This window comes from Cervus elaphus, chromosome 4, assembly GCF_910594005.1.
Source record: "Cervus elaphus chromosome 4, mCerEla1.1, whole genome shotgun sequence".
NCBI lineage: Eukaryota > Metazoa > Chordata > Mammalia > Artiodactyla > Cervidae > Cervus > Cervus elaphus.
This window is the reverse complement of record NC_057818.1, coordinates 66,157,295-66,167,778: the sequence shown is the minus strand read 5'-3', so window position 1 is coordinate 66,167,778 and position 10,484 is coordinate 66,157,295. Positions and strand designations below refer to the sequence as shown.

General features: G+C 58.1%; 1 protein-coding gene across 5 annotated transcripts; it reads right to left on the bottom strand.

Annotated features, from left to right (window-relative positions):
- Positions 1 to 69: 69 nt before the first annotated feature.
- Positions 70 to 10,417, bottom strand: TMC4 (transmembrane channel like 4). 5 transcript variants are annotated; one of them, XM_043900331.1, is made up of 15 exons: positions 10,278 to 10,417; positions 9,237 to 9,450; positions 7,349 to 7,494; positions 6,572 to 6,804; positions 6,361 to 6,482; positions 3,876 to 4,023; positions 3,212 to 3,382; positions 2,799 to 2,962; positions 2,423 to 2,549; positions 2,058 to 2,155; positions 1,562 to 1,745; positions 1,047 to 1,177; positions 788 to 943; positions 470 to 548; positions 70 to 367 (listed from the first exon to the last, which is right to left on the bottom strand). In XM_043900331.1, exons 1-15 carry the CDS (start codon positions 10,354 to 10,356, stop codon positions 299 to 301), a joined length of 2,121 nt encoding a protein of 706 aa, XP_043756266.1. In that variant the 5' UTR covers positions 10,357 to 10,417; the 3' UTR covers positions 70 to 298. The 5 variants fall into 5 exon arrangements, with proteins under 5 accessions (XP_043756266.1, XP_043756267.1, XP_043756268.1 ...); XM_043900332.1 differs by having other exon boundaries at positions 7,407 to 7,494; XM_043900333.1 differs by lacking the exon at positions 1,047 to 1,177.
- Positions 10,418 to 10,484: the final 67 nt, after the last annotated feature.

The window sequence follows — 10,484 nt, the reverse complement described above, 5'->3', positions numbered from 1 at the left end:
CACATTTGATTGGTTTATGTCCCGCTGAAGGCTTTCCCCTAGCTTCTGGACCCGAGATTCAAAAAGCACTTAGCGGCCTCCGCTGTGTTTATTGATACAGTACTAGATTTATTGATACAGTACTAGAAAGAGGTTCACTGAAGGGTCGGGGGACTCAGCAGGGAATCCCAGGGCTGGAAAAGCACGGGGTCTTCTCCAGTTCGCTCATTTTCCAAATGATGTTGACGAAGCTAAAAAAGGATCTGGGGGCAGGTCTGGGGCTGGAAGTGGGACGTCACCCCAAGCCAGGCTGGAGAGGTCAAAGAGCTCTGTTGACCGAGCTCAACGCCACAGCACGCTGTGCCAGGAAGACTTTATTCTGCGCCTCCTGAGAGAAAGGGTAAAGAGAGTGGGAGGTGAGACAAGTCTCTCCCCTGTGTTCCTTTTCATACTCTCCAGGACCCCTTCCCAGGGGCCAGGCCTGGCTCACCGTCTGTATCTGGCGTTTGAGTTCAGAGATGAGGCGTCCATATGAGTTAGCCAGGGCCACGGTATACGCCATCAGGATGCTAGAGGAGATAAAATGGAAGACACTCCCCAAACGTTCTCAGAATATCTTCCACGTAGGGCTTTTTAGAAACCAGGGGTCTGGACCTCCTGCTTCAGACTCAAGGAGTCGAAGCATCCCAGCCCCCTCCTTCCCTCAGACCCAAGAGTTTGGGCCCCCAGCCCACTTCTCTCTCGGAAGCAGGCGGTGGGACCCCAGGTCAGACATTCAGACTCAGACCCAGGAGTCTAGCGCCCTCACCTGGAGATCAGCAGAAGGGGCACAGCAAAAGCCTGGGTACCCAGGAAGAAGAGAAAATTCTGGGCCGTCTGAGGCAGCTTGCAGATAGACTCGGGGATCGCCACCCAGATGGACGACTGACCCCGGAATGGACCACACAGCTTGGAAGGTGGGATCCTGGAGTCAGAGACAGGCAGAGCTCAAGGATGGCGCAAAGTCAGAACCCTGGACAGAGGAGGGTGAACGGTGGGAGAGAGAGGCCGGTGCCTCTCACACTTACAGGAAGATACTATAAAGCACAGGGACGGCGGAGATGGCCAGACCCAGGAGGAGGACCAAGGGGAAAAAGAAATTCACAGTGGAGGCTCGAAAGGTGCGGGAGGCCGGGGAGCAGGTGGAGAAGAGGGTGATCTGGCAGGAGGGGATGAAGGGAATATGAGGCACAGGAATCTGAGCCCCAGACTCTCCTCCACCACCCAGGAGCCCTAATCCCTGGCCCCCTCTCCTCAATCAGGAGCCAGGAACCCCAGTTCTTTTCCACCACAAGACACAAGAGTCCGGGTCCCCCACTTCCCTCAGACCTAACAGTTGGGATGCCCTGGACCCCTCCTCCCACATCCAGGGGTCTGTCCTCCAGACCTGTCCTCTATCAGAATCTCGTAGTCAGGGACCCTGGCATCCTCCCCCACCAGGACCCAGCAGTCACATCCTTAAGTATTCTCCTCTCCCAGAATCCAGAAATCCAAGCCCCAGTACCTCCCCGCCTCAGACCCAAGGCTGCTCCCCACCGCTCACCTTCTTCAAGTAGAAAAGCAAGAGGAACTTCACCGTGTTGAGCAAAGGCAGTAAAGGGCAGAAAAAACTCCCCACCCAGACCACTGTCTGTGCGTAGATGAGCCCCAGCACTTCGTCAGGCACCTGGAACTCCTGGGTCCTCGCAAAGCGGCCCAGCGCCCCGGGACAGAGGCCGCAGAGCAGCCTGAGGGGCAGGGTGAGACCCACGGAATCAGAGGCGGGCGGGCCACGGGTTTCCCCCGCCTTCACCGTCCCGCCCACCAATGGGAAGTGAGTATATCTGGAGGCGGGGAGAAACTTCCCAGACCCGGCGGGGAGGGTGTGCGTCTAGGAGGCGGGGCTTGAGTAGAGTTATTAATCGTGGCTGTATGGACCGGACTACCAGACCCGTGGAGGGGGCGTGGTCTGAGGGCCTAGAGCAGGGGCGGGGCTAGAAAGGGCGGGGAAAGAGACTACGGGTGCTGGGCGGGGCCACGGCAAGGGGCGGGACTCTCACTTCCGAGGAAACTGGATGAGCAGGATGACTGCCAGGCTGGTCAGCAGGTCAAACAGCAGGAGTTTGTACATCTCCTGTCCCAGGCGGGTCTCCCAGCACTGAGGGAGGAAGAACAGGTCAGAAAGACCTCAGGACCCTGTGGACCCAAACAGCTGAGTCTCCAAATTGCAAGAGTATGAGACTCTATCAATACTTTATCTGGGGGTTCTTTCTTCTTTTTAAAAATCCATACCCCTGTCCTCATGGGGAAGGTATTCTAGCACCGCAAGCTCTTCTTTCATCCCAAACCAAGAATCTGGAACCCACCGGGCTCTTCCTTTCCTTCAAGGACCAAGGAGTCCCCCGTCCCGCCGCCGCATCCTCACCGGAAGTTCTTTATAATTGTAGCCACAGGTTTTGCACTCCGCAGCCTCCGCATTGCCCCCGCAAGTGATCTGACTCCAGAGAGAGACGAGCAGGACCAGCAGGGAGACCAGGCGGAGAAACACTGTCCTGGCAAGGGGAAAAGAGAAAAAGGGCATCAACACTGACAGAGCGCCCACCACGTGCCCGGATTCTCCTGTGTGGAGCGTGCTCACAGTCCCCCCGCTTCACAGAAGAAGAAAACTGAGGTTCAGTGACAGGAGGAGTCGGGATCTGAATCCAGATCCCACCGGATCCTGAATCTTGACAATGTCAGTCTCTTATTTGGTAGAACCAATGTCCCTCAGCCAGACCCAGCCCACACCAGGAGTCCAGAACCTGAGTAGGATAAAAACGATCTGGCGACTCCTAGTGTAGCCCTCCAGGGGGGCAATGAGCTTGAACACAGGTGGCAGCACGAAGTTGACCCCGGAGATGAAGATGGACGGAAGGTAATCGACCATGAGCTTCAGCACTGGCGTCCGCTGGATAAGAGGCTTGTCCTAGGAGGGAGGGTGGACCAAGAGAAGAGGCTCTGGGGTCCTGCTGAGGCCATGCTTACCATTATCCTCCCCCAGCCTCTTCTTCCTTCAGCACCCTGAAAGTCCACGGCCAGTCATAACCACCATCGCCACACACACACACAGACCCCAATCCTTCCTCTCTGAGATTCCAAGAATCACAGGCTTCAGTCTCCTCCACCCTTGGAAAGGTAGGTTCCAGGGCCTTTCCTCCCTCAGGGCCCTCCACACCTGCAGCGTCACAGCGGCCTCAGTGGTAGCCCAGTAGATGCCGTAGAAGGCTGCCCCCAGGAGCACCAGCACCACCAGGTTGAGCAGCAGGCGCACCGACCACAGCCTGGCTTGTTGGCCCAGGGTCCGCACCGCAGCCTTGCGCCGCACTCTGGCTTCCTCCAGCTCTACCTAAGGCCGGAAGAGACGCCCAGTCGTGTTCCAGTGTCCCAGGTCCAGCCGGCGGTCCACGCTCAACGGGAACTGATGCTGCATCGGATCTCTAAGAACGTCTATAGTCCTGTCCCAGCCCACCCAAGACCCTCCAGATTGACAATTTAGAATTGACTCCGCCCTTCTAAGGCCCCGCCCAACACATCAAGCTCCTCCTAGGGCCCGCCCAGCACTCCTGCCTGGCCTTTGGCGTTTCGGTTCTACTCTACCCAGCCTTTTCTGGACACACCCTGCTCTTAACTGCGAACGGATCTAGCTTTTTCCTTGTACCGTTGACCTCAGGCATCCCTGTAGTGGCCTTCAGCCCTTTTCCCTCAAGGCCCGCCTCCTAAGAAGAAAGCTCCGCCCAGCGTCTCTCTGGAGGCCCCGTCCCTGGCCCAGGCCCCGCCCATTCTCTCAACCCCGCCCCCTCGGGTGCCCCCAGCTCACCGGGCCCCACCGCTAAGCGCACCTGCAACTCATATAGGATCAGGCGCTGGCGGAGTCGCACGTGGACCTCCCCGCTGAGTCCAAAGTCCCAGGCGGAGAACACGCGGTGGCTGTAGCGGGTCAGGGCCTCTGACTCAGCCAACAACGTCTGCTTCAGTCCAGACACCGAGCTAAGAGAGGGGAGGACCAGGAAATGGAGTGTAGGCAAGACATCCGTGAACTGGGGGACAGCCCTGCCCTCTGATGGGGCAAATAGGGAAGATGAACTCTGAGACACAGGGCATTTGGAGAGCGGCTGCCTGATGGAGACACGTCCAGCCACTGATGCCAAAGAGTGAAGAAGAGATTGAGTAACAGACCTGGAGGACCGACACCTGAAAGGAGAGACAGAACCCTAAGAGATAAGACCAGCTCTCCTGAGAGAAAGGAACAGAGACCCCGGAGAGAGATGCAGACGGAAGACTGAAACCCCAAAGTGGCAGAGAGTCCAAGAAAGGGGACAAAGACTCAGTAAGAGAGAAGGAGATGGGAGGTTGGGTTCAGAGACCCAGAGGAAGGAGGGGGCCGGTAAAGAGACTGGGGGGGGGGGAGATAAAGACCTAGGGAGGGGACAGAAAACCTGAGAAAAGGACTAAAACAGAAAAAGGGGCAAAAAGACTCCACGGCCACCTTCACCACCCCCGTTGCCAGCCCCATCGCCCCCGAGTGCGCCCACCTGCACTCCTTGCTTCCACCTGTGCCCTCTCGCCCAGCCCCTGTTCGTGAGCCAGTCCAACCTTCCTTTTATGGGGATCCATGGCACTCTCACTTAAAACCTACTCCACAGCTTCTCCTCGTTCTTGAATCCTGGGCACCTTCATAGCATAGTCTCCCTGAGACGACCCCACCTACTTCTCCAAGCTCAAACCATGTCCCTCCTCCTCCTCCCCGCCTTTCATTTCCACCTCTTTCCACCACGGGGCCTTTGCAGTCACAGCCTGCGCTGTCTGAAGTGCCCGAATCTTGGCTGTTCACTTGGCTGCCTCCCTGCCACCTTTCCAGCCTAGAGGTCACCTCCTCAGAGAGTCCGCACGGCCACTCCGCATAAAGACGGTCCCCGCGCGTTACTCTGCATCAAAGAGGGCCAGCAAACTATGGCCCTGAGACCAAGTCTTGTTTTTTGTAAATAAAGTTTTACTGGCACAGAGCCATGCCCACTCACTTTCCTACTGTCCACAGTCGCTTTTGCCCAGCAGACTGTAGTGGAGATGGAGATCACGTGACCTGCAAAGATGCAACTACTTCCCACCTGGCCTTCCCTTTTTTACTAGGAAAACAAAAAATTTGCTGATCCCTGCTCTCATTTGTTTTCTATATAGTACAGCTCTCAAACCACAAATACTGATTGGCTTGTTTATTTAACAGTCAGTCTCGAAATTTATCTCCCCTACTTGACTGTAAGCTGTACCCCTCTGGTGTCCCTGGACCCAAGCACAGTGCCTGACATTCTGAGAACACTATATGTATATATATATATAAGTCGTGTTTCTTTCTTGACCCTAGTCCCTTCCTTTGGGAGTCTCGCAGGCTTGCCTGAGTGCCTACTCAACATTCCCTCATAATCTACCGATCCAAAACTGCACCCAGGATATTCCCCGCCCAAAGCCTGCTCTTTCTACAGCCCTCCCCATCTCAAATGGCAAACACCTGGAGTCATTCTTTATTATTTTCTTTAATTTTTGGCTGTACCCTGAGGCATACAGGACCTTAGTTCCCTGACGAGGGGTTGAACCTGCGCCCACTGCAGTGGAAGGCAGAATCTTAACCACTGGACCACCAGGGAAGTTCCAACACCTGGAGTCATTCTTAACTTCCATCATTCACCACACCCCGCATCCAATTATTAGGGAATCCTGTGGGCTTTAGTCTCAACATATGTAGAGTCTCCCTTTATATAAAGAAGAAAATGGGCCAAAAGCAAGCTATAGTGTTAATACAAATGACGGTGGTTGGGGGCTGGGCAGCTCGGATGATCACCCTCTAACATGCCATACAATCCACTCATTATGGTCTATTGTTTATTACTTGTCTCTCCTGCTAAAATGTCAGCTCCACCAGGGCCAACCAGACTCTGTTGGATTTTTTTTTTTTTTTTTTTTGGCTCTGTTTTGTCAAATGCCTAGAACAATGCTTGACACATAGTATCTGCTCAGTTAATATCTATCCCTGAGTGAATGAATCACCCGTTCGTTTCCTATTCAACCACTCTCCCCTCCAGAAAAGATGCAATTAATTTCCTTGTTTATTTAATATCTTACCCTCCCCACTAGACTAAGTCGCAGCAGGGAGACATCTCCCATCTTTATCCCTGGCCTGGAGCCAGTCATGAAGCATTTTAAAATCTGACTGCAGTTCAAGCAGAGAGAAAGGGACCCGGGACCGAGACTCAGGCCTATGGGGGAGGGCGCTCCTCCCACCGCTCCTCCCCGCCACGGTCCAGGGGGTCTGGGTGCAGGGCTGTCACTGACCGGTGAAGGATGAGCAGCAGGTAGAGGAGGCCAATGGCAAAGGCGGCGCACAGGTAGGTGATGGTCAGGTGTGGGCGGGGCGGGTAGAACCCGTAGAAGAGAGGAGACCATTCTAGAAAACCCTGCGGAAGGAAAGGCAGGACGAGGGGGCTCAAGGAGCGGGGCCACCAGGGTCGGGGGTCCCTGAGGCTCCCGGGACCCAGGCACGCACCTCTCCGGAGAGCAAGTTGAAGAGCTCGGTGGCGAAGGTGACCAGGCCGTGGGAGCCGGGGTTGTAGGAGCCGCAGGGCGAGGAGGCGTTCGGGGCAGGGGGGCCCGGGGGAGTCCCCTCCAACCAGGTGGGCAGCAGAACCATGCAGGCCGTCAGCACCGAGGCCAGCACGTTGAGAAGCAGCAGGAAGCGCAGCAGCGAGAAGTAGGACTCGGTGCCGGCGCCAAACTGTCCTGCAGGGGGCAGCAGAGAGGCGGCGGGCTCCGCTCCCGGTCCGGTCCCGTCCGCCTCCCTTGGACCCGGGGATCCAGCTCCCAGACCCTCCTCCCTCAGACCCGGGGGTCCAGCCCCGCCTTCCTCAGACCCGGGGGTCCAGACCCGCCTCCCTCAGACCCGGGGGTCCAGCCCCCAGACCCTCCTCCCTCAGACCCGGGGGTCCAGCCCCCAGACCCTCCTCCCCAGACCCGGAGGTCCAGCCCCCTCCTTCCTCAGACCCGGGGGTCCAGGCCCCCAGCCTCTCCTCCCTCAGACCCGGGGGTCCAGCCCCCAGACCCTCCTCCCCAGACCCGGAGGTCCAGCCCCCTCCTTCCTCAGACCCGGGGGTCCAGCCCCCAGACCCTCCTCCCCAGACCCGGGGGTCCAGCCCCCTCCTTCCTCAGACCCGGGGGTCCAGGCCCCTAGCCCCGCCACCCTTAGACCCGGGGGCCCAGCCCCTCCTCCCTCAGGCCAGGAGTCCAGTTCTGCCCCAAGTCGCCAGCCTAGCCCCATCCCCCGTACCCCCGATCTTCTTCAGCGTCCACGCCCAGGGCTGCAGGGAGCGCAGGCCTTCCCGCACCTTCTCCTTGGACCTCCGAATCAGCCGAGTCCATTGGGCCCCTGTGGACCCCGCGCCCTGGGCCACTCGGTCCCTGGCAAGTCTCTGTCTGGCGAGGGGGGGGGGGGGGGCAGAAACAGAGTCAGAGACGGAAAAGCAGGGGCCTAGCTGCCCCAGATGGAAACCATCAACAGGGAGAGGCAACCCAGTGGTTGCACGAAGAAGTAGGTTTCTGTGTATTCCTAACAGGGGATACTCCATAGCAACAAAAAGAAACACATCTAATGCTAAGCATAAGACAGAAAATACACACTGCAGGGTTCAATTTAAGAAGGACCCAGAGCAAGCACAAAGTGTTCAGGGATGCACACACAGATGGCGAAGCTGTGAGGAAAAGCGAGGAAGTGATCCTCTGCAAAAGTCTGGGAAGCAGATGCGGGTGCCCCAGGTGGAAGTTATCTGGATCCTTGCTTTGGGAAAACTCTGTAAGCCTCTGCATGATGTCTCATGCACTTTTCTGTCAGCAAATATCATCATAAAGTTAAAAAGGAGGTAGGTGTGATAGTGTGACTTACAATAAGAAACACATTTTGTAGTGTATGATATCCCATGTGGAATCTAAAAAAAATTGAACTGAGAGTTCCCTGGCGGTCCAGTGGTTAGGACTCTGTGCTCTCACTGCTGAGGGCGGAGGTTCAATCCTCGGTTGGGGAACTAAAAATCCCACAAGCTGCACTGAACAGTCAAAAAATGAAATGAAATGAAGTAAAATAAAAAACCGAGCTCAGAAGAGAGTAGGATGGTGGTAACCAGGGGGTAGAGTAGGTAAATGCTGAAGTTGGTCAAGGAGTACAAACTTCCAGTTAAAAGATGAATGAATTCTGGGAATCTAATGTAGAGCTGGGTGATCATAGCTCATAATGCTGTGCTGTATACTTGAAGGTTGCCAACAGAGTAAGTGTTCTCACCACAGAAAAACAAACAGTAATTATGTGATAGGTGGAGATGTCAGCTAGCAAGACTGTGGTAATCATTTTGCAACATATAAGTGTATATGTAACACTGTACACCTTAAACTTATAAGATGCTATCTGTCAACTGTATCGAAATAAAGCAGGGGGCAGGGAGGACTTCCCTGGAGGCCCAGTGGTTAAGATAAAATAAAAAGAACTATATTATTTGGGCTTTGTCCTATTGGCACAGGGCTCCTAGAGCCTAGAATTTCCTAAGTGGTGAGAGTGTCCTTTTTATGTCTCCAGGTAGATAGTATCAAAGTTGAGTTGCATTGTTGGACACCCAGCCAGAGTCAGAGCATTGCCTGGCATGAGGGAACCTCCCCACACCTTGGGACTGTGCCCAGATTATATAAGGAGCAAGGATCGGTGTCAAGGGTCACCTGAGGAGCAGCCAGGGCCCTGTTCTCAGAAGGGCCTCCGGCTGACTTGCACTGCTGTGCCATATGCATAGTAACTGTGGAACGAGAGACCCGGCTTTCACTGGGTCCTGCCAATTATGCAGCAGGACAGGGGAGAGAAAGACGTTAACAGAGTGGTAGGAGGCAGAGACCGACATAAAGCTCAGAGAGAGAGAAAAAGTGAACCACAGATTTCAGACAGAGGCAGTCAGGCTTGGAGGGAAAAAGACACAAGACACTGGAATCTGGGAGAGAGCACCAGGATCCTGCAGACAGGACTCCTTGGAGCCGAGAAGCTCCAACACAGACGGGGGCAAGGAGACCCAGAGGGGCGGCTGGGTGAGACGCAGGGACCGACCAGGGACCGAGCAGGGGGCGGAGCGGCCAGCTGGTGGGCAGGGGGCCCAGGCCTGGAGGGGACAGGAAGGTGGCCTCACCTGTGTGCCCGCCTGGCCTGCATGGGCCACGGCAGTTCCCGGGAGGGGCCGGGCTCCGGCAGCTCCTGATGTGAGGCGTCTGGGGAGGTCTGCATGCTCCTCCATGCCTCCTCGTCCTCACCCTCCTCAGCCCCCCAGGGCAGCACCCCAGGGCCTCGGTACCGAAGGGTGGCAGCGCTGGGCAGCTCATTCAGCACAGAGGACAGCGACGGGCCTGGGCAAGGACGGGGCGCTGGGAGGGCCTGGGGTCCAGGCCCCACGCCTCCCCCCCTCAGACCCGGGGTCCAGCCCCAGGCCTCCCCCCTCAGACCTAGGGGTCCAGCCCCAGGCCTCCCCCCTCAGACCTAGGGGTCCAGCCCCACGCCCCTCCTCCCTCAGACCTGGGGGTCCAGGCCCCAGGCCTCCCCCCTCAGACCCGGGGTCCAGCCCCACACCTCCCCCCTCAGACCTAGGGGTCCAGCCCCAAGCCCCTCCTCCCTCAGACCCGGGGGTCCAGCCCCACGCCTTCCCCCTCAGATCAGGGGGTCCAGGCCCCAGGCCGCCCCCTCAGACCCGGGGGGTCCAGGTCCCACACCTCCCCCCTCAGACCTAGGGGTCCAGCCCCACGCCCCTCCTCCCTCAGACCTGGGGGTCCAGCCCCACACCTCCCCCCTCAGACCTAGGGGTCCAGCCCCACGCCCCTCCTCCCTCAGACCCGGGGGTCCAGGCCCCAGGCCTCCTCCCTCAGACCCGGGGGTCCAGGCCCCCATCCGCTCCTCCCCAGACCCGGGAGTTTGGACCCCCAGCCCCAGACACCGCCCCTCCCCGCCCCCCGCCCTCCAAGCACCCACGCGAGGCCGCTCCCACCTCAGGCTGAGGGGTGGGTTCCAGACTTCCTTCCCCGGCTCCGCCTCCCAGGCTCTGGGTCTGCGCACTCCTCCAGGGAGCTCGAAGTTCCGGCCCCTGGGTCCCCTCTGCCCCGGGCGGGGCCCCGGTTCTCCGCCTCCCCCAGGCCGTCTCCCCGCCAGACGGACCGGACCCGACCTTCTCCAGGCCCCCCACCTGTTCTGGCCGCCCGGGGTGCCGGCCGCCCCTCCGCGGAGCCCCAGGCCTCCGGGTCCCACTGCGGGCGCTCCTCCATGTCCCGGCCGCCGATCCGTTTCCGTCTCCAGGGCCCCCCGAGCGGGGACCGCCCCGGGCGAGGGCGGGGCCTGAGGCGGGCGCGCACCTGGCCGCCAGGTGGCCCGGAGGCAGTGCCCGCTCCTTCCC

Excerpts from the sequence above, each read along its gene's own strand:
- TMC4 (XM_043900331.1), bottom strand. The coding sequence starts at position 10,356 with ATGGAGGAGCGCCCGCAGTGGGACCCGGAGGCCTGGGGCTCCGCGGAG. Across the intron at positions 4,024-6,360 it reads CTGCTGCTCATCCTTCACCG|CTCGGTGTCTGGACTGAAGC; the intron begins GTCAGTGACAGC and ends CCCCTCTCTTAG. Across the intron at positions 2,550-2,798 it reads ATCGTTTTTATCCTACTCAG|GACAGTGTTTCTCCGCCTGG; the intron begins GTTCTGGACTCC and ends TCCCCTTGCCAG.